Below are 23114 nucleotides of genomic sequence, written 5' to 3'. Positions count from 1 at the left end.
ATACAGGAAGCTGGACTAGATGGGCCTATGGCCTGATCCAGTGGGGCTGTTCTTATGTCTCCAGTGGGGAAAGCTGTGCCTCACCTGCCTGCCTTCCCTCCCATCCCTGATACACACACACAGGACTCCAGTGGGGAGGCTCTGCCTCACCTGCCTGCCTTCCCCCCATCCTTGTTACACACACACAGGACTCCAGTGGGGAGGCTCTACCTCACCTGCCTTCCCCCCCATCCTTGATACACACACACAGGACTCCAGTGGGGAGGCTCTGCCTCACCTGCCTGCCTTCCCCCCTCATCCCTCACACACACAGAGTCTCTAAATCCATTCATTAGAAGTACTTATTTGCCACACTAACTGCCTAAAACAATGACAGGTATCAGGAGCAGGCACAAATAGATAATTCAAACTGCACCCTTTTGCACAGGCCTAGTGCTCATTGGTCCAGAGCGACGCCTGTCATCTTTCTCTCCTTGCCGATTGGCCAAGCATACCCATGTGCCCGCCCTCCACTACGAAGAAGAGGAGTACAGTGCGTGGGCGCTTCATTCTTTCTTTTGAAAGCTCCAATCGCGACCTGATTGGCGGGATTAAGCCCCGCCCCCTCCGCATTCGGATTTCTCCGTCGAGCGGCGATTGGTCCGGCAGAACGAGGGGTCGTCGCTGATTGGCTGGGCGCGTTTGAGCGGGCTGCGGCCCTTCGTTTGAAGTTTGCCTAGTTTTTAAAGTAGTTCCTCTCGCCTTTGCGAGTCGCTGCCTTCCCGGTCGCTTCCCGTTAGGACTCCGGTCGGCGGTTGGTGGGAAGGCTCGAGGCGAGCAACGGTCGTTTTGGAGCCTCTGTGTCCGCCTCCCCTCCCCCCATAGAGCTCAGTGCCAGCTGGGGTCATTCAGCTCACCCCCCAGTCCCCTCAGTGAGGCCCCAGGTCCTCCCCTCAGCCGCCATGGAGCTCGACGACTCCGTCTCTCCTCTCAAGGTGAGTCTTCCCCCCAGGCACGTTAACTTGGGGTGGGCTCCATTGAGGGGGGGATCGATATGCTTTCCAGTCTAGGCGCCTGAGGGAAGTAGGGCTGAGGCATAAGAACCACGCAGGGGATGGACAGGTGGAGGGATCATCTTCCCCCTCTCACGCAGCGCCAGAACCACTCAGATGGAGTGTCTGTGGAACTCCTTGCCACAGTATGTGGTGATCAACAGAGAGGATTGGGGGATGCTCTTTTCCCTCTCACTCAACACTAGAACCCCCCTAATTGAGTATCTGTGGAACTCCTTGCCACAGGATATGATGATCAATAGAGAGGATTGGGGGAATGCTCTTTTCCCTCTCACACAACACCAGAACCAGGGAACATCCACTCAAATTGAGTGTTCAGAGAGTTAAGGCAGACAAAAGAAAATAGTTCTTTACCCAGTGTTTTGATTAGTCTGTGGAACTCCTTGTGATGATGGCATCTGGCCTGGATGCCTTTAAATGGGGATGGGACAGATTTCTTGAGGAAAGCTACATCACAGGTTTCAAGCCATGATGGGTGTGTGTGACCTCCTAGTTTGAGAAGGAGTCTGCCTCAGAAGGCCAGGTGCAAGGGATGGGACCAGGATGCAGGTTTCTTATGGCCCTGGGTGCTCCCTGAGGCATCTGGTAGGCCACTGTGAGATGCCGGGGTCTGGACTAGATGGGTCCTTGGCCTGATCCAGCAGGATTCTTCTTAAAGTGCTTTCTGGGACAGTTCTGATCTCCTCATATCACCTCCCCAATCCCGTTTACAATAAAAAACCATTTGTTATTTTCTCTGTAAACCACTTTGTGAACACTTCTGTTGAAAAGTGATATATTAATAATAATAAATTTAAATTATTGTTTTTAACAACTTGTATTTGTCAAACCCCCATCACCAGCCACCTTGTTTTCCCCTCCTACACTTACCAGTCCTTCATCTGCTGTGGTTGGACACCCTCTCTTCTGTCTTTTCTGAAAAATATGTTATCTCTCGCTCCTTTCAAGTAAAGAGACCCTATTTCATACTCTAGTCATCAAAGAAGTAAATTTGAAGTAAATATGTGGTTCTTCTTTCCAAACCCCCAACATTCTGTCCTCGCAGCGTCCCTGTGAAGTCACCCGGACCATGAGGCACAGACCACAGTCACCCAGTGTTGCATAGATATTAGAATTTTAGCCCTTTGGGTTTAATATAATTGTCATTTTATTAAACTTACTTAAGAAAGAGACATTAAAACAATGCAGCATCAATATACCGAATAAAACAGTGGCAGAAGATGACCTAAAACTAGCACCAAATAAAAAGAACCTTACAAACACTCCAAAGCAACACAAACACTCAATTAGTTAAAAGCACAGGTGCAAATAACATCATTTTGACCTGTTGCTTAACAGAGTTGATGCCAGGCAGGCATCTGTGGGAAGGCAGTTCCATAACTGGGGGTGCCTTCACAGAGAAATTCTTACTAGGATTTCTCAGGATGGGTGGTTCTTCCCCAAACCCCTGCCATTCTGTCCTCACATCATCCTTGTGAATTCAGCCAGACCATGAGGCAGTGACTGGCCACAGTCACCCGGTGTTGCATAGGTATTATAATTTTAGCCTTTCAGGTTCAGTATAATTGTCCTTTTATTAAACTTACATAAGAGCCATTGTTGGAACAATGTACCATCATATACCAAATAAAAAAGCAACAGATGATGGCCTAAAATCTAGCACAAAATACAAAGAGCCATGCCAACGCTCCAAAACAATGGAAACACCCGTTGCAGTTAAACGGACAAAGAACATCATTTGAGCTCTTGCCTGAAACTTAACAGGGTTAATGCCAGGCAAACATATGTGATAGTTTCATAACTGGGGGTGCCATCACAGAGAAATCCTTAATAGTCACATGCCTGATTTCCAAACACCGAGGTGGGTTGCCAGAGAAGATCTCAATATCAAGATTGGTAAGGGATGTAAGCAGTCCTGTTAGAAGCTGTTTGGTTCATACTTTTAGTCTGGAATCAGCCCCATCCAGTAACATAGAGCACCGATGCTGTGCATATGTCCTAGCCCCTCATACCCAGTTAATTTTCCTACCATGTGCAGATATGATTTGGACTACCCACCTCACACAATTGGGAAAACTAAGGAGGATATACTTTCTGGTGCTAAAAAAAAAATCTGTCCCCAACCCCTATCTATATTCTTACTTATATTCATTACCACCTGTTCTATTATGATGCGTACAGTTTCTCTCACCCTGTCCCCCCTCACCCTGTCCCCCCTGTCTCACCTGTCACCCCGTCTCACCTGTAACCCCCCCCCCCCACGCTGTCTTCAGAATTAATGAGGGAGGAAGTTGGAAGCATTCTTATAGTCCACCGTCCTACTATTTGAAAGCAGGTGTTCTCATGCCCCTTAGATTCATATGTTCTCATATTTCTTCACTTGGGCATATGTTTTCTTTGTTCATGGGTACAGGAAAAGATCTAGTTTGACAAACTAGGCACAAAATGTCTTGTCATGGGATCTCTCAAGAGGGCAGAATGGAGCATGGTTTGGCACTTGGGCAGCATGACATCCAAACTAGGCATCTTGTTTCTACTTGTTTCTTAGTGTTGAGGTTGTGCTTGATTCTGTCCTAATTTCCATTATCTCTCTCACAAATTCCTGGTACCTTTAGTTTGGAGAGAGAACTTTGCAGACTTGGGGGTATTCCTTGAACCTGGCTTCCTTCTAGGGCAGGGGTCTCCAAACCCCGGCCCGGGGGCCAGATGCAACCCACAGCGAGCCTCTATCCGGCCCGCGGCCAGCCTCTTATCCCCTGAAAGCCTCTGGCTCACCTGACTGAACGTGACCAGAGCTGTGCTCTGATTTCATCTTAAGGGTGTTCTGAGGGCCGGAGTGGCTGAGTGAATGAGCCCACTCATTCATTTATTCATTCATCTAAGTTCCATCTCTAATTTATTTATTTAAATTTTATATTTAAAATTTTTTCTGGCCCTCAGCACTGCGCCAGATATTTAATGTGGCCCTCTGGCCAAAAAGTTTGGAGACCCCTGTTCTAGAGGCTGTGGACCTAGCAATCCTAACTCACTTTTTAGCACCGACATAAGGGCAATGCAGCTCCAAGATAAGGGAACAAGCATTCCCCTACTTTAAGTAGGCCTCTGTGAGTGCCACCCATCCGAATGCAGCACACGTACCATTGGCACAGCTATGCCAGTGCTGAAAAGTTGGTTAGAATTTGGCCCTTAGTGATGATCAACATTTTTTATCAGCTGCAACTATCCTGTCAGCTGCCATCTTATCTGGTCTGATCTAGGCCTTGGTCACCTTAAGAAGAACTGCCCATAAAGTGCGTTCAGAGTTTCCTTTGATACAAAATATGGCAGCCAGTTTGGACCCCATTTCCTCAAATTTATGAGATTTGCCTTAGTTACCCATTTGTTTCTCAGCTCAACTCAAGATGCTGTTTATGATCTTTAAATCCCTGAATGGTTGGGGACCCAAGTGCCTGAAGATTCTTTTTATCCTTATGTGTGTTCCTGTATATGCTGATCATGATCATCTGTGGCCTTGTTCCATGTGTCTGTGCCCTCTGTATCCACCAGCTGGGAGCACTGCTTTTTCAGTGGTTGAACTGGCTCTGGAATGCCTTCGCTACTGAGGTCTGCCTGGCCCTTGTTCTGTATTTTTCCAAGTACTGTATGAAAATGGTACTTTTTTGACCTGCTTCTTTGGGAGAATGATGTGTCTGGTAGCTTATACAATACTGGTATTGTGGCTTGATTATTTGGTTGCCTTTGAGTTTGCTTGATTTGATTATTGCGTTTTTATTAATTGTTTATGAATTGTTAGCTGACCTGAAGTGGCAGGAAAAGTGAGATACACATTTTTGAAGAAATTGGAACAGCATAACAAGAGCCCTTGCCCAGATTCCAATAGTGGACAGTCAGATTTGTTTGGGAAGTGTACAAGCAGGGCAAGAAGGCTTCTTCCTGCATTGCTTAACCAGCAGCAACTGATATTCAAAGATATGTTGCCTATGATCATGGAGGTTATTTTAGCTATCAATATCAGTTGACCTGTTCTCCAGCACAAGCTCTTCTAAAGATTCAATAATTCATGGGAAACTTTAGCTCAACCATGTGTTCCCATGTTTGGTGTGCATAGCTGTTCCCTGGTATCCAAGGGGGGTAGGTTCCTGCTGCTTCCGCCAATACCAGAAACCATGGATAGCAGCGAACCCCACTGAAATCCCCTCATCACACTCATGATTTGCCTCTCTTCCTTTGCCAAGGCTTTAAAAAATATCTTTTTTTCCTTTGCTACAGAAAGTCATGAGAACAAAACCAGTCACTGAGAATACTAGTCTTAGAACTGCTAGACTAATGCTACCAGAGGTGACGGAGAGAACACTAACAGGAAGTGGATAGGAGAGGAAGCAGACAGAGAATGCTAGACTCCACTTCCTGTTAGTTCTTCCTCACCTTCTGAGTCATGAGCGCAATGTATCAGTATGCATACAAGTATATGGGGAGGGTGCCTGTATTCTCATTTCCATCCAGTCTTTATTCCAGCCCCCCCAGCCAGCTTTTCTTTGCAGGCTGTTTAACCCATTTCTGCCCAGCCCACAGGTGTACACATTACATCCCTGTTGCATATATGCAGTGTAGGGCAGAAATGACCCCCTGGGGGCTGGGGATAAGAACAGGCCCTCAGTTTGGCTGTACTTGTCGTAAGAGGCGACTAAACAGCCACCGGGTAGATGGGACTCTTCAGCCTGGGAAAGCAGCTCATCGGAGAGAAGGAAAACTCTGATCCCAAACCTCCACTGCCTTGTGGCTACATCCAGTTATGGAAAAGGCTTCAGGAGTCAACCTCGAGGCAAAATCCGGAGCCGGAGTCCCTGAGGCAGTTCATGGCTGAACACAGTTACGTTCTGGCAACTCCTGCGATGCTGCTGGAACCAACCATATTGGCCTCTGCCTTTCCATTGGACCATTTCAGCGACGTGGAGAGGGGGGATTTGCTGCATGGGTAACAGCCTATCCTCCATACCTACTTTACCCAGGCTTCGCGCACTGGAGAGGACACTCTGTTCCAGAACCACCATTCAGAGCGTGACACCATAGTCTTCCGAGACTGAAGGATGCCAACAACAGGGCAGAAATGACTTAACTGATGTTTTTGTTCTCTTTTTCAGTCTGTGGATACCAACCCCAAAGTGAGTAAGAGTGGGGATCCAAAAAAGAGGCTGTCCGTTGAAAGAATCTACCAGAAGAAAACCCAGCTGGAGCATATATTGCTCCGGCCTGATACTTACATTGGCTCTGTGGAGCAAGTGACGCAGGTAAAAAGTGGATTGTTTGGGGTGGGAAATAGAGGCCCAATGGGTGACATCGAACTGAAGGGAGCTTTTTCAATTGCTTCCTTGTGCTAGTTTATTTATAATTAAATGCCTCAAGTGCTTTTCCATGGAAAACACTCCCAAGTGATGTGCAACAAAAGTTAAAAACAGTCAAGAATAATTAAACATGGAAAACAAGATACTAGAGAAAAAACATAACATGCACAATACAATGATAGAGAACGTCTGTGAACAAGACAGTTAACCAGGCAGCAAAAGATAGTGAGGGGCCTGTATGAATTTCTTGGGGAAAGGGTTCCATAGTATAGGCTCTGCTGCCCAAAACATCCTCTTGTATACCATTCTCACTTCAGAGGTTGAAAGGGTGGTTTCTACCCAACTTATCTCGGCAGTTCTGGTGTGCTGGCTATAGCATCCCATGCTGGCCCCAGTTAGACTTCATGGCTGATGAGAACCACCACAGTGGTATCTGTTTGTTCTTGAGAAATTTTGTCCTGCCATCGATGTGTATCTAGGTAGTGATGTCTCAATGTTTTAAGTTGGACACTAATGCCAGTCGTGTTTTATCATTGTATTTTATTTTAAGAGTTTGAAACTCTTAATGTTAGTCTCCTTGATTCTTTATTTTTCAAAGAGAGAAGCAAGTATAAATGTTTTAACATAAAAGTAAGTTTTGTCAGCAAGTTACTACTTCATCAAACAAATAAAATGGTGCACACTGCCAACTATCTTGCCTTCCTGGCTTTCTTATCCCTCCATTCTAAATTCCTTCCTCTTCAGTAAAAAACTTTCTAACTATGGTTCCCTAGAATGGGTTCCCAGTCTGTGCATTGTGATATCCTTGCTGAAGCGTCGCAGGCACCCATTGCCCAGTATTGAGACTGCTGGGCATACAGCAGCAGGAGGCTCAGCACAGCGGGCAGAGCTGCAGTGTGCAAAAACCATGTGCTGTGAAAAGCCAGCCTGCCCACCCTGACCCTCTTTTCACTATTTAGAGCAGCCATTTTCAACCACTGTGCCGTGGCACACTGGTGTGCCGTGAACGGCCTGCAGGTGTGCTGCAGAAGTTTGGAGGAGGATCATTTATTAATAGGGCCCCCCCCCAACAGCATAGTGTGCATTGTCAATTTCCAAAAACCGATGGTGTGCCTTGACAATTTTAGTATCTTGTCAGTGTGCCGTGATATGAAAAAGGTTGAAAATCAAGAGGCTTGTGCTAGGCTTCGGAACCAGGAAGTGAATGGCAGTAATGCATTTTGGCAGTAATGGAAGTGATGCATTTTGCATCATCATCATTCGCTTCCTGGTTCTAACGACATTTCAACTCTGGCAAGATTGGGAACCAATGCCCTAGAACAATGCACTGTACTAAATTCTTTAAAGTTATGACAAGATTATTTATATTTAATTTTCTCCTTTCCAGCAAATGTGGGTGTTTGATGAAGATGTGGGACTGAATTGCAGGGATGTCACCTTTGTGCCTGGGCTTTATAAAATCTTTGATGAAATCTTAGGTATGTGTTCATTCTGTAATTAAATGTTCTGTTCACCACAAATTCAGATATTTGATGGATGCATCTTGTGTTTCCAGATGTAGTAAGGTGGACTTGAAATTAAATCCCTAGCTCAGACTTAAACTTGCTGTCAATGAGCTGCTACTGCTGCCTTGTTTGTAAAATGTGAATTATAAGCACAGGCAGAGTAATCCATATGGGCTAACTAGTTACTCTGATTTGGGTGGCTGGGGTTGGGTTCCAATGCCAGGAGAAAGTACTTATTGATGAGTACCAATTTCTTCCTTCCCTAAACTATATTCTGTTCTCCATTTTAGTCAATGCTGCCGATAACAAGCAAAGAGATAAGAGCATGTCTTGTATCAAAGTTAACATTGACCCGTAAGTCTTGTTCAGGTTTTCACTGGGTATTTATTAACTACTTTGGCTACTGTTGCAGTCTGAGCATTGATGCACGCTGAGGGGTTGTCCAATTCATTGGACAGGGCAATGTGATCATCTGAAGGTGAATTGTCCTCTGTAACCCTTTAACACACTGTTCCTCAGTGTGCTTTTTTGCTATGTTTCGAATCCTAATTGTTAATGTTTAGGCAGAAGACCATTCACATCAAAACCCAGATTTGAATTGTAGGATCACTCCTTCCATAGTGATCTGAGGAAAGTAATAGTCCTGGCAAGGTTGGCATGACCTTGCTCCTGTTATGTGCCAAACTCTTTTAAAAGGGAAATCTTAGCTTGTATGCAGTCTATATTATACATTAGTTTTTCTGGTCAGGAAAGGGGTTGCAAATAGCTGGATGCCCAAACAACAGTTGGTAGGTGGGTTCTTTTAGTTGCAGATCATTTTAGTAAGCTGCTGAAAAGAATTACAGGCTTAAGTTGCCTGAGCTCCCTCTGCTGTCTGTTGTGCATTCTGCATTTAGAGTTTGCTTGTGAATGTGACTTTCATGTCAGTCATTTACTGACTGAATTTATCCTAAGGACAAGTTACTAGGTAAAGTTTGAGAGATCAAGGCACTTCATAGCCTTGGTGAAAGGGTAAGCAAATTCCTGGGACAAATCTTGTAAAGCACCATGTCCAGTAAGTTACTGTAAAAGACTCTGTTAAATTCAAGTATTGCTAAAAAAATGAAACCTCTGTCAGAGGTATAAGCTTGTTTTCAAAAGGAATACTTCTGAACAATCACCCTTACAGTGGATTTGCAGGCTGAGGATTGCCTGTTACTGGGTAAATAACTTTGAGCATGCAGAGTTGACCATTATTGAAACAATGTCAATGTTTCAATGTCATCCCATCCAAAGTGGGATGGAGGGAGGATAGTGCTTAATAGCTCTTTTAGTGAGAGTGAGGAGTGAATTCCAAGACCAGCATGGCTTTACCTATCCTGATTCTTAAGGGGTCTGGTTTCTCTTTCCAGGGAGAATAACACAATCTGCGTGTGGAACAATGGCAAAGGGATTCCTGTTGTAGAGCACAAAGTGGAGAAAATCTATGTGCCAGCTCTTATTTTTGGGCAGCTGCTAACCTCCAGCAACTATGATGATGATGAAAAGAAAGTCACAGGTAGAAGGAAAACTTCAAGATAAATTATTAAACAGACTTAAAGTTACTTTGAGTAAAGTAATACTTCTCATAACATGGTGGGGGAATCCATTCTGGAAAGTCGAGCACTGTGTGAAACAGCGTTATAGGAGTTCAATTATGTCTGAGAAACTGATGGTAATTGGCCCCATGCTTTCCAGAATGCTGTGCTCCCATTGGATAGATAGCTGGTAATCACACTAGGACAAAGAGCAATGTAACAAATCAGTGTTAAAGGAAGCAGTATTATGGAAGGTGTTGCTTAAGAAGCCCTTTGAAAAAAATCTTCTGTCTTTACTGGGAATTTTCAGCTTGCAATCCTGTTTCTTCTTTAGTGGTAGAAACTGAGGAATGGGTTTGTCCTTCCACTGACTTGTGAGGTTGGGCTATAGAAATATGATGGTGTTTGGTCCTGTTGCCAGAATGTGGAATGCTAGATGAGTTGTGCTAATTTTTTTCCCGCTGAGTTGATGACAAGTTTGAAGAGGGTACTGAGAGAAAGTTTCTTTGGAGTAACCAAGAAGGAATGAATGTGTTTTTCCTCCACTCAGAGAAGGTGGTCAAATGTGGAGATTCCAAAGTATTACCCTAGGGGAGCATCTGCTGCTATAGGACAATAGAGCAGTGGTTCTCAAACTTTTAGCATTGGGACCCACTGTATAGAGTGAGAATCTGTCAGGACCCACCAGAAGTGATGTCATGACCAGAAGTGACATTATCAAGCAGGAAAATTTTTAACAATCCTAGTCTGCAATCCTACTTACACTTACCTAGGAGTAAGTCCCATTGCCTCTCATTGTTAAAAGCATATACATAGTAGCCTTTTCAAAGTACAGATCTGTAACATTTCCCCAAATGCAGTCACATAATGTGTATAATTAAAATATTGAAATGAATGGAGACCTATCTGGCTCGCAACCCATCTAGTGGATCCCGACCCACTGGAATAGAGGCATTCCAGTGAAATAGAAATAGCCCACCTGTGTGTCGTAGTACTGTAGTAGGGCAAAGGATTCAAAGCTAGAATACTGAGTTTTATTCTAGTTTGGTTTTGCTTCACATTTTTTATTAAACCTTTCAAAACACCACAAAGTTTTAGTGTGCGACATTACTTGATTTATTATCCATCATTTTAGGTGGGCGAAATGGTTATGGAGCAAAACTGTGCAACATCTTTAGTACCAAATTTACAGTGGAAACTGCATGCAGCGAATACAAGAAGCACTTTAAGCAGGTATGGAACCACATGTACGTAATAAGATTCCTGTGCTGCGGAGTTGCAGTATCCAGAGGTGGTGGCTTTTTTTTTCCTTTCAGTATCTTCTAAGTTGCTTTAGGTTTGGATATTGGAGGCCCAGCTGATCTGCTGTTCTTACTGTTGTGCTTTCATATTATTATTATTATTAACAGTATTTATATACCGCTTAAATACACTTAAATATACCTCTTAAATACACTTATACCGCTTAAATACACTTACTGAAAATCACATGGTGGTTCAGTGTAGCCTACAATCTGCCTTCTATATTTCTTCCATGATTACAAACTGTCTCTTTTAGCTGGGGGGAAGAAACTCACTTGGCTGTTTCTGTAATTGAAATGTCTTAACAGTTCTCAATTTTCTCCTTCAGACTTGGACTGACAACATGACTAAGGCAGGAGAGATGAAACTGAAGTACTTTGATGGTGAGGATTTTACATGCATCGTTTTCCAGCCTGATCTGTCAAAATTTAAAATGACCACTCTGGACAAGGACATTGTGGCTCTGATGTCTCGCAGAGCCTATGACATTGCAGGATCCGCTAAAGATGTCAAAGTCTTCTTGAATGGAAAGAAACTACCTGTGAGTGAATGGCTTATCATGTTTTTCTTGCACTTTAGAAATTAGGTGGCTTAGGGGACTAGAAGAACCAAATGGTTAACGTGTAGAGTTCTTTGGCTGACAGTAGCCCTCTTGCACCCTCTCACATTAACAACCAAAGCAATGGTGTTTCCCAAGAGCCGTTGCAAACCAACCTGCCTCTCTTTTCTTTAGATCAAAGGATTCCGCAGCTATGTAGATCTGTATGTGAAGGACAAGTTGGATGAAACTGGCAATCCCTTGAAGGTTATTCATGAAGAAGTTAGTGGCCGATGGGAAGTGTGCCTAACAATGAGTGAAAAGGGCTTCCAGCAAGTTAGCTTCGTCAATAGCATTGCTACAACAAAGGTAAATAGTTGCAGGGGGTGTAGTCTGGGTTTCTTGAATCTGTCTAGTTTTAGCAATAAACTGAGACTTGGCAGAACATTCATTGAAAGAAAGAGCCAACATTTCCATGTGATTACTTTGGAAAGCTAGACCTTAAGAATTCAATTTTTGTACAGATTTTTTTCCCCCAAAGTTGTGACAGTTCTGAAATTTTATTTTTGCCTAATTTATATGTTAAAACTCACAGACTTAAGAATTCAAACGCACCTAAATCTATCCCAAACAGACATGACAGCAATCCTGGTTTGCAGACTTGTAAACTCGGTTTGTTTTGAAAACCATGATCTGTTTGGTTTTTAGAGCTATGATGAATATTTCAATAGCTTTTACAGGTTATAATCATTAATATGATTCTGTCAGGGACAGATAATCAACTATAAAGTTCACAAGTGAACTTGTAGTGCAGTCCTTATTCTTGAGCCACTGTATTACTGTCATCAATAAACTCCAATGGGAAGAAAAGTTGGCATTTTGGAATTCAAGCAAACATGATGATGGGCACAATCCTAACCAGGTCTACTCAGAAGTAAGTCCTATTTTGTTAAATGGGGCTTACTCTCAGGAAAGTGTGGTTAGGCTTGCAGCCTAAGTCTCTGACAAGGTCTTTGAGTAAGGGACGCTTTTCTCCTTCTGTTAACGTTGTTGGAGGGAAAAGTGGTGGGTTGCAATAGTAGCCTAAAACATATGCTATTACATTGTGTAAACTCTATTTACTTGTGAACTGGCACTAGTCATTCCAAGAAGTAAGCAGTTAATTGAACTGTAGGAAAAACACAGCTGAGAAAGTGTTTATCCTTTCAATTTTTACCTAGTTGTGTAAGATTCATGGCAGACAACTTAGGGCCAAATCCTGTCCAACTTTCCAGCACCTATGCAACCATGCCGATGGGGCATTTGCTGCATTCTGCAGTGGGAGGGCAGTCACAGAGGCCTCATCAATGTCTTAGGCTAGTCACAACTGGATTGTAGTAAATTTGTAAATCATGGCCCCTTGCATCATCCTAACACATTGTCTGCTCTCCAAGAATCTTTACTAATACTGGGCTTTTGTGTTTATAGGGTGGCAGGCATGTAGAATATATTGCTGACCAGATTGTCAACAAGCTCATTGATGTGGTAAAGAAGAAGAACAAAGGTGGAGTTGGAGTGAAGCCTTTCCAGGTGCAAACCTCACACTTTCCTGTTTTTATGCTGCACTTTGAACTGTTGTGCAAAAAATATCAAGTTCTTAAGCTCAAATCTCACTGTATTCAGATTGCATAAGTGCAAACACCCTGATGCTATAGCGCAGGGGTCTCCAAACTTTTTGGCCAGAGGGCTGCATCAAATATCTGGCAAGGTGTTGAGGGCCAGAAAAAATATATAATTTAAAGAGATGGAACTTAGATGAGTGAATAAATGAATGATTGGGCTCATTCATTCAACCTCTCTGGCCCTCAGAACACCCTCCAGACGCAACCAGAGCACAACTCTGGTCATGTTCAGTTGAGTGGGCCAGAGGCTTTCAGGGGACAAGAGCCTTGCTGCGGGCCGCATCTGGCCCCTGGGCCGGGGTTTGGAGACCCCTGCTATAGCGCAAAAGTGAATGTGGGCTTCAATTTGCAGCTTCTAGCCATCTGCATGTATAATGGGCAAATGGGTAATGAATTCCTATATTAAACAATGGCAGTGCCATGCTGTCAGATTTCAAGCTCTTCTGATGGAGAGGGGTGAGGCTATCCAATAAATTTTTGCAGGCTCTAATTATTTCTGTACTGGAATTCTAGGTGAAGAACCACATGTGGGTCTTTGTAAACTGCCTGATTGAAAATCCAACATTTGATTCCCAAACGAAAGAAAATATGACACTTCAAGCCAAGAGCTTTGGCTCAACATGCAAGTTGAGCGAAAAGTTTATCAAAGGGGTAAGTCCTGAATTATGCATTAAGCCAGCAGCTGCCTAATTTGAGGAGGGATCTTGAACTGGAGTCAGGTGCAAAGTGAATTCTAACAAGAGCACCCCAAGTGTGCGATCTTATTAATGCTTCAGACATCTACCACAGACAATTTTTTCTGTATTCTAGGCAGTCAGTTGTGGCATTGTGGAAAACATTCTGAACTGGGTGAAGTTTAAAGCTCAGACACAACTAAACAAGAAATGTTCAGCTGTAAAACACACTAGAATTAAGGGAATACCTAAACTGGATGACGCCAATGATGCTGGTAAGTATTCCAACTGTTACAAGCACAGAAGCCTAGCTGTTTGTTAGAAGCTCAATATCTGTCCTTAGATGGCTTGGCTTTGCAACCCAAACTCCAAGACCCATGCGCAGATTTATCTGATGTATGCTTATGGGACTGGTGAGGAGATAGTATTATTGCATACATGGCATTTTTACTTGGGAGGGCAGATGCAATTGAGAAGCGGGAGCAGATCCTTGCTTCTGTATAGGTGGGGCTACCTTGCATTACAGATGAAGCCACCATCTGTTCTTTTGCCCAATATGCCTTGAGACCCACCTCTTTCTAACTGCACCTCACAATTGATGGAAAAGGCCTACTCTTGGAATCTTAACCTTGGCAGCCCATTTTTAAATATTGGAAAAAATGTGTGCCCAAATTTCTAAATGGAGCATTCTGGATGAAAGCACTGAATCCTCTTTATAGGGAGCAAGAATTCCATCAACTGTACCCTTATTTTGACGGAAGGAGACTCGGCCAAAACACTAGCTGTTTCTGGCCTTGGAATTGTGGGCAGAGACAAATTTGGAGTGTTTCCTCTCCGTGGGAAGATGCTCAATGTACGAGAAGCCTCTCACAAACAGGTTAGTTGGCAATATTTTACAACCCCCCCCCCAACTAGGACTTGATTTTAGGAGTTGCAAACAAAAGCTGTTAGTTCTTAAACTCTGTCTTTGAAATTGAATGTGTTATAAAACCTTGCAGCAATGATGGCTAAAAGCAGAGACCCTCCTTGCCTTAGCAATCTGTCTTTCAGATTTGGAACTTGGCACTGACAACTGTCATACTTTGCCCAAGGACACTGGCTGGTTTATGGGGTACAAACTTTGTGTTTTCAAGTGCTTTAAGGCAGGTTAAGCAGTTTGAGATAAACATGCCACAAACTGGACTAAAGAAGAAATGAACTTAAATCATAGCTGTCAGTTTGTATCTCCTGAAAGGGAGAAGTCTAGGGAAGGTTCATAACTGAATTGGAAAGAAACTCTGTTCCTTTTCAGATAATGGAGAATGCTGAAATTAACAACATTATCAAGATTGTTGGCCTGCAGTATAAGAAGAGCTATGATGATGAAGAATCGCTCAAGAGCCTGCGTTATGGAAAGATCATGATCATGACAGATCAGGTCAGGCTCTTGTAGGGGAAAAAAGATCTTCTCCATCTGTGCTATCTGCAGTAATACTATGGCACTGTGGGTGGGTGTGTGGCTGGTAAAATGGTTAAAATTCTTCTAGGTGTTAGGCTTTCAATGTTAATTCTTTCAATGTTAGTCTTCTCCCTTGTCTTTTTCATTTATTCTATCTCAATGCTGCCATTTTAATGGACATGTTCTAAAGAAGATTATATATAACATCATTTAGTTTGATGTCTACACTTTTTTCAACCTAGAGTTAGAACAAATTGCAGTTCCCTGAGTTTGTACATAACACAAAACTGGTTTATTCTCAACAAAGTTTTTGTTCTCTTTTTGTGTACAAGAGGAGATCAGGAAGCATATTAGCCAGAGGTTCTCTAAGGCTCATCCATGTAAGACATGATTTATTACTGCATCTGAATTGGACTCTTTGTTTACTTCCCCCCCCCAATGATCTTCTGTTTTTTCACTGGGATGATTACATATTTTCACTTATGAATCATTTTTGTACTGCTTATTTGCTTTATAAGCTTTTTTGCCTTCACAACAGCCCTTTGAGTAGACTCCTGCTGTTCCATCTTAAAGGTGGGGAATTGGGGGCTATGAAGGAAGGTCCCTTGCCTAAACCACTGAATGATGGTCTAAGACCACCACTGATCAGTTTTAAACTAGAAATGATCTCTGAATACAAGAGTGCTGAGCATTCTTTCACCGCCTTGATAGCATTAATAGGCCAGTCTTCTGAATACCTTTCAGGATCAAGATGGCTCCCACATCAAAGGGTTGCTGATTAACTTCATACACCACAATTGGCCTTCTCTTCTGAGACACCGGTTTCTGGAGGAATTCATTACCCCAATCATAAAGGTGAGCTTTTTTCTTTCTTCTGGGTGACCAGCAGTTGTCAACATTCTTCCTTTTTGTCAAACTTTTGTCAAACTTAGGATGCTTCTGTTTTTTTCTTCTTCATCCTAGGTCTCCAAGAACAAAGAAGAAATTTCTTTCTACAGCATTCCTGAATTTGAAGAATGGAAAGTCAGCAATCCTAACTACAAAAACTGGAAAATCAAGTACTACAAAGGTTTGTCGAAAACCCTGTGTGGTAGTGCCAGATGAGCCAAGTAAGAGCAGTTTTATTGCTGCACATGTGAAACAGAGTTCTTTTTAACACAGCTGACTTGGAATCCTATGGGACAGTGGTTGGTTGCTGTCAGTTATTTACACCTTGCAAATGACTTTTGTTTGGGTGTACAGAAATAGTGTTCAGTGTTAACTGTACAGGGACTGGAGAACTCTGTTTATAGTTGCCAGATTGTATGTCAAACAGAAGGATACTGCGAATGGACTATCTTGGAGCTCTTAACATTCTCTAAGCAACCCCAAGGTCTGCTGAAAGTGCTCTCAACAATACCTTTGACATACCAATTTAAAATGTCAAGGATATGTAGAAGGGCATTCACAATAGCAGTTCTATATTAATTTTCATTATCCTATGAATCTATTGAATCTTCATTATCTTAGGGATTCACCAGAAATCTAATTGGTATTTCAGAAGTGTTATAAGATTTTCTGATGTGAACAGGCACTTTCTGCCCTGAGTTTAGAGAGGGCCTAGAAAAACACCAGCTAAGTGTGCCTGAAAATGAAATCCTTCTGCTTGACTTAACCACTCTCCCTCTTGCAAATTGTTCTGACCTGCTGAGTTGATTCATGCTCCTACCACTGCTACAACTTCCAAACATGAGGAACCATCCTCTGTTTTTCTGAACTGACTTGGGTTATGACACTGGTTTAGTAACCAGGCCTGACTTTCAAATGTAGATGATACAAAGAGGATGAGTCTACCTAGTTTGCTATGTAGCTACGCACAAGGCTGCTTGTGCCAAGATGGAGTAAGTTCTTTTCTGCTTCTGCAGTCTTCTGGTTTAGTGTTTTCACTCACTAAAAGCTACTTTGCTAATGTGTATTTTGGAGCTTGTACATGCAGCATGTGATAGACAATTTGTATCAGTTTTATCTAGGTATGTAACTGATTGTCTGTTTTTATCTCCATAGGTCTGGGTACCAGCACATCAAAGGAGGCAAAAGAGTACTTTGCGGAGATGACTAGACATCGCATACCTTTCAAGTATACTGGTCCTGAAGATGATGCTGCGATCACTCTGGTAGGGAAATTGCTTCTGTGGCTTGGAAATTGCCTCTGCAAAGTGACTGTGCATGAAAAATCTAACATATGCCCTACCTGGGGGAACTTTTTCTGGCATGAGAATAGCCTTCTGGTGTCTGACCTCAGGATTTGCTGATAATCTGGTAGCATTCATTGACTACTACTTAAACTGAAACCTAGTGCAGACCTGTCTCTGATGGAGTCCCTGATCTGGAGGTGTCTTGATAAACTGGAGCCAACAATCTAATCTGAGCATTCTCTGCCCTTAGTGAATCTTTGCTGTGGGATACACTTATTAGCATTGCCCAGTTGTGAGAAAGAAGTTGTTATGAACTAGACAACCTGAGCCCGTGGACAATTTAGTAAGTTAAAATGTATTTAAACTGCATATTGACGTCTCCAGTAGCTTGAAAAGCAGTATGAAACTAGCATCTCTTGAGTGGGAGGAATCTTTTACTTATTCTCCTTTGTTTGGACAAGTGGCTGTCCTCAGTCAATTCTCTCTTCATTTTGTCATGTTTTAGGCCTTTAGCAAAAAGAAAGTTGATGACCGAAAGGAATGGCTGACAAACTTTATGGAGGATCGGAGACAGCGGAAGCTGCATGGCCTGCCAGATGTAAGTAACCAATTAACCTAATCTATTGAGAACATTTACAAGGATTCCGTATTCAGTGTAGCTGGTGAATAATCCAAAAGTCTTGTGGGCCAGGGACCCTGTTGTGATATATGCCCCAGTCCTATGTGAATTTACAGGATTTGCCTTGAACAGGGCAAGGATAGGCCCTGATGTCTTGGCCTGAGTGCATACAATGTAGTCCTTTTGCATCATGGGATTGGCTGATGCTACAAGGCGTGGTATGGATGATGCAATAGCATGTAATACCATGTCATAGGACTATGAGTCATAATGTCACCAGACCATAACCCACTTCCCTTTGGCCAGTGCCAGCGTATATTTGGGCTTGTACAGGCTGCTGTGTGAGAAATGTTATGTGGAGTGTCTGCCGGAAGCTACATCAGTGGAGTTGGTGTTCGGAGATTGTGTCAAGTTATATCTGTGCTGTTTAGCTTTGCTGTGCTGCCTCAGCACTGTACATAAAGTATGTACACTGTACATACTTCATAAAAGGACATCTGGTGGAGGTGCACTGTCGTGTCTGTGCCTCACCTGACCACCCTCTGTAACATTCACTGATGTTATGGTGGAAATATAGCTTCCTGATACACCAGGCATGATGCTTACATCATTCAGTAATAATTAACTTACTAATTTGACTGCACTCAATAAGAAAATAGAGGCTGGACACTTACAAAATTATTTTACCCAATTAGGTTTCATTTTGACCACAGGATGCTTGTAATATTATAGGTGTTAATCAAATTATAATGCAGGAAAAAGGAGCAGTGGCTTCTCTTCACTGTTTTTCCAGTGATAGGTGTGGTTTTAAGTAAAATCTCTCTTCAGATATTTGGCTCTCCATGCAGGGCAAATGCATGAAGGGCTCTTCAGGGTGGTGTGGCTGAACTCTGCTCCCTTCTGATGAGACAGAATGAGTTCTGTCCCTCATTCAAGTGCTTGTCTACAGAGGGAAATGCTGAACTTGAGGGGAGTTTTTTCTTTGTTTTAAAGCCTGGAATGTTTAGCCTAACACGGAGGTTATGGAGCTAGACCCACATGCATTTGTCTTCTATGAAGACCCCCTTTCTATAGGGGACTTAAAAATGCACCTGCAGCTGTTTTTGAGAGTTTGAGGAAGAGCTGGGCTGCTGGACAACTCTATGAAAGGGGAAGGAGGGACAGGTTAGTTTTGTGGTCTGAGAATGGATTAAGAAGGAGCATACGGCAGTTTAAATCAGGGGTGTCAAACTAGTTTCATATCAAGGGCCAAATAGCATTCATGGTGCCTGCTGAGGGATGGAAGTGATGTCATTAGGCAGGAAATGATGTCATTAATCAGGTCATAACCAAAAATAAACACTTTTTCACTTAGAAACTCATTAGCTGCAAATGACAGAAGAGAAATGCGCAAATCTTGATCATATTTCAAGTGATGGGAGAGCCCAGTTTTCACGTGGGCTGTCCTTATAGCAGTAACACCTCAGTGCTCAGCAGCTGAGAGCCTGAGGGCCAGATAAAAAGCTTCTGTGAGCCACATCCGGCCCCCGGGCCTTATGTTTGACACCCCTGGTTTAAATGTTTGGGTAGAAGCTCTCTTTAGAGTTACACATTTGTTTTAGTTACACATGATGCATGGATTTACATATACATGTTCATTGCTCTATGCCATGCTAAGCACTGAGTTACAGATGGGAAATGGTCATCACAAGCCTAACTTTCTTATCATTTGGCATCTCAAACTCAAGGTTTTGGTGGAGGTAGTTGATGTCTCTGCATGTGTGAATTCAACACAGGAACATAATTAGCTGTGTGCAGTCCAAATGGTAGGATAAGGCAGGCTTTACATTGCAGCATGCTGTTTCTTTTGCCTAATCAAGGGAGCAAACCGTTAGAAATGGCAAGGCTACTGTAGTGCAGCACAATGCTACATTATGCAGCACAATGACTTAAATAGCTTTGCCACATTTAGGATTACCTGTATGGAAAAGCGACAAGTTACCTGACCTACAATGATTTCATCAACAAGGAACTTGTTCTCTTCTCAAACTCGGACAATGAACGATCCATCCCATCCCTGGTCGATGGTAAGTTTTCAATTATGTAGACATCTTTGAAAGCTAGACAGCCATCCCTGTCTTTGAAATTTGTGGCATCATGTTCTTTGTCACCCCAAAGAACACAGAGTAGGTTCCTCAGAGGAAAAACCTTTTAATAACAGCAATCATAAAGTTATAATTCCTTCAGAAAGCAGAATGAGGGCATTAGAAAGCTTTCAGTATTTTTGAAAAAATTAGTTGTTCTGACACAATGTAGAGCAGGGGTGCTCACACGTTTTTGGCTCGAGAGCTACTTTGAAACCCAGCAAGGCCTGGAGATCTACCAGAGTTTTTTTTACAATAATAGCATTTGTCATAACAGAATTTCCCACCTGCTTCTGCCCCATTTACCTTCCTCATCTCCTCCAGTTCTGTCAATTTACAGTTCATGTCTACTCAGAAGTCCCATTAATGTCAATGGGGCTTACTCCCAGGAAAGTGTGGATAAGATTGGGCTGTCTGCTCTCTGCCTTGGAGGCCACCCATCCCTCTGTCAACAATGTCTACATGTTGCCCAGATGGCTTCTCATGCCATCTGCCCCCCCCCCATGGTCATCTCCCTCCCTTTAAGAGATGCCCCAAGGTTCCTCTCAGGCACCAGTGTTGCTTCAGAGTCCTGTCTGATGCTTGTCTACTAAGGTCCCATTATAGTCAATGGAGCTTACTCCCTGACAGGTGTGGACAGGACTGCAGCCTCAGAGCCCCACATCCTATGCCTGTCTTCAAGAACATAAGAACAGCCCCACTGGATCAGGCCATAGGCCCATCTAGTCCAGCTTCCTGTATCTCACAGCGGCCCACCAAATGCCCCAGGGAGCACACCAGATAACAAGAGACCTCATCCTGGTGCCCTCCCCTACATCTGGCATTCTGACTTAACCCATTCCTAAAATCAGGAGGTTGCGCATACACATCATGGCTTGTACCCCATAATGGATTTTTCCTCCAGAAACTCGTCCAATCCCCTTTTAAAGGCGTCTAGGCTAGACGCCAGCCCCACATCCTGTGGCAAGGAGTTCCACAGACCGACCACACGCTGAGTAAAGAAATATTTTCTCTTGTCTGTCCTAACCCGCCCAACACTCAATTTTAGTGGATGTCCCCTGGTTCTGGTATTATGTGAGAGTGTAAAGAGCATCTCCCTATCCACTCTGTCCATCCCCTGCATAATTTTGTATGTCTCAATCATGTCCCCCCTCAAGCGTCTCTTTTCTAGGCTGAAGAGGCCCAAACGCCGTAGCCTTTCCTCATAAGGAAGGTGCCCCAGCCCCTTAATCATCTTAATCGCTCTCTTTTGCACCTTTTCCATTTCCACTATGTCTTTTTTGAGATGTGGCGACCAGAACTGGACACAATACTCCAGGTGTGGCCTTACCATCAATTTGTACAACGGCATTATAATACTAACCGTTTTGTTCTCAATACCCTTCCTAATGATCCCAAGCATAGAATTGGCCTTCTTCACTGCCGCCGCACATTGGGTCGACACTTTCATCGACCTGTCCACCACCACCCCAAGATCTCTCTCCTGATCTGTCACAGACAGCTCAGAACCCATCAGCCTATATCTAAAGTTTTGATTGTTTGCCCCAATGTGCATGACTTTACACTTACTGACATTGAAGCGCATCTGCCATTTTGCTGCCCATTCTGCCAGTCTGGAGAGATCCTTCTGGAGCTCCTCACAATCACTTCTGGTCTTCACCACTCGGAAAAGTTTGGTGTCGTCTGCAAACTTAGCCACTTCACTGCTCAACCCTGTCTCCAGGTCATTTATGAAGAGGTTGAAAAGCACCGGTCCCAGGACAGATCCTTGGGGCACACCGCTTTTCACCTCTCTCCATTGTGAAAATTGCCCATTGACACCCACTCTCTGCTTCCTGGCCTCCAACCAGTTCTCAATCCACGAGAGGACCTGTCCTCTAATTCCCTGACTGTGGAGTTTTTTCAGTAGCCTTTGGTGAGGGACCGTGTCAAACGCCTTCTGAAAGTCCAGATATATAATATCTGAAGTCAGTATAGCCACTGGGGCTTACTCCCAGGCAAGTGTGGATAGGACTGCAGCCTCAGAGCCCCATCCTATGCCTGTCTTCTCTGAAGTCAGTATAGCCACTGGGGCTTACTCCCAGGCAAGTGTGGATAGGACTGCAGCCTCAGAGCCCCATCCTAAGCCTGTCTACTCAGAAGTCAGTATAGCCACTGGGGCTTACTCCCAGGCAAGTGCGGATAGGACTGCAGCCTCAGAGCCCCATCCTAAGCCTGTCTACTCAGAAGTAAGTCCCTTTATAGTCACTAGGACTTACTCCCAGGCAAGTGTGGCTAGGACTGCAGCCCCAGAGCCCCATCCTATGCAGGTTTACTCAGAAAAGTCCCATTAGAGTCACTGGAGCTCACTCCCAGGCAAGCGTGGACAGGGCCGCAGCCCTGCCTGCTCCAACCTCCCCGCCGCCCTCTCAGGGCGCCCCCACCGTGCGCACGCTCCTCCCGCCTTCCTTCCCCTTCACTGCTAGTGACTAGACTAAGGGCTCCGCGATCGACTCATTTTGCCTCGGGATCGACCGGTAGATCGCAAGCGATGTTTTGAGCACCACTGATGTAGAGGATACACTTGCACTAAACTAATGTCAAGGGGATGAAAATACATTGCCTCAATAGTGCTTACACTGTGGGAGGAAACAGGAAGAAGGCTGAGAAAGGCATGTTAGGGTTAGGCTGGCAGTCTTCTGTTAGGACCTTGAGCATTATTCGGACCTCGCTATTGTCAGAAAAGTTTTACATATGAACTACATGGAAATTACAGACAAATGTTTGAAATGTGCCCAAGTGCTCTGGACCAATTTGGCTTAGATTTATTTTATATACAGCCCAGTCCTCTGGGAAGACTACAGTCTTCATAGGCAGTCTGTTAGAGTGTATTACAATAGTTCAATCTCAAAGTCACCTGTGCATGGGTAACAATAAATCTAACCCAAACAAAAAAGGATGCAGTTGACACACCAGCCTAAGCTACCTAAAAGCAGTCCATTGCCTGGCCGACCAGGTTCAAAGTCTGGTCCAGAGGTCAGCAGCAGACCTCCCCAGCCCCGTGTCCAGGGCAAATGTCTGCAATGGCGCCCCCTGCGGGCTGTCGCAGCCCCCCTCGCTCAAAAAGCTCCCCTCGTGCAACCTCCACCCA

General features: G+C 43.8%; 1 protein-coding gene across 1 annotated transcript in view; it reads left to right on the top strand.

Moving 5' to 3' along the window:
• Positions 1-941: 941 nt before the first annotated feature.
• Positions 942-23114, top strand: part of TOP2A (DNA topoisomerase II alpha) — a 35546-nt gene continuing 13373 nt past the window's right edge. The window contains exons 1-18 of the mRNA XM_066631343.1: positions 942-974; positions 6194-6340; positions 7782-7872; positions 8190-8253; positions 9291-9436; positions 10591-10688; positions 11086-11298; positions 11491-11664; positions 12763-12864; positions 13470-13607; positions 13767-13905; positions 14350-14507; positions 14922-15047; positions 15813-15923; positions 16032-16137; positions 17112-17221; positions 17748-17840; positions 19813-19927. Coding sequence (XP_066487440.1) covers positions 942-974; positions 6194-6340; positions 7782-7872; positions 8190-8253; positions 9291-9436; positions 10591-10688; positions 11086-11298; positions 11491-11664; positions 12763-12864; positions 13470-13607; positions 13767-13905; positions 14350-14507; positions 14922-15047; positions 15813-15923; positions 16032-16137; positions 17112-17221; positions 17748-17840; positions 19813-19927 — 2164 coding nt within the window. The remainder of the gene's footprint in view (positions 975-6193; positions 6341-7781; positions 7873-8189; positions 8254-9290; positions 9437-10590; positions 10689-11085; positions 11299-11490; positions 11665-12762; positions 12865-13469; positions 13608-13766; positions 13906-14349; positions 14508-14921; positions 15048-15812; positions 15924-16031; positions 16138-17111; positions 17222-17747; positions 17841-19812; positions 19928-23114) is intronic.

This window comes from Tiliqua scincoides, chromosome 5 (assembly GCF_035046505.1).
Source record: "Tiliqua scincoides isolate rTilSci1 chromosome 5, rTilSci1.hap2, whole genome shotgun sequence".
Taxonomy (NCBI): Eukaryota; Metazoa; Chordata; class Lepidosauria; order Squamata; family Scincidae; genus Tiliqua; species Tiliqua scincoides.
The sequence above is the reverse complement of the archived record's forward strand: the minus strand, read 5'-3'. Positions and strand labels throughout refer to the sequence as shown.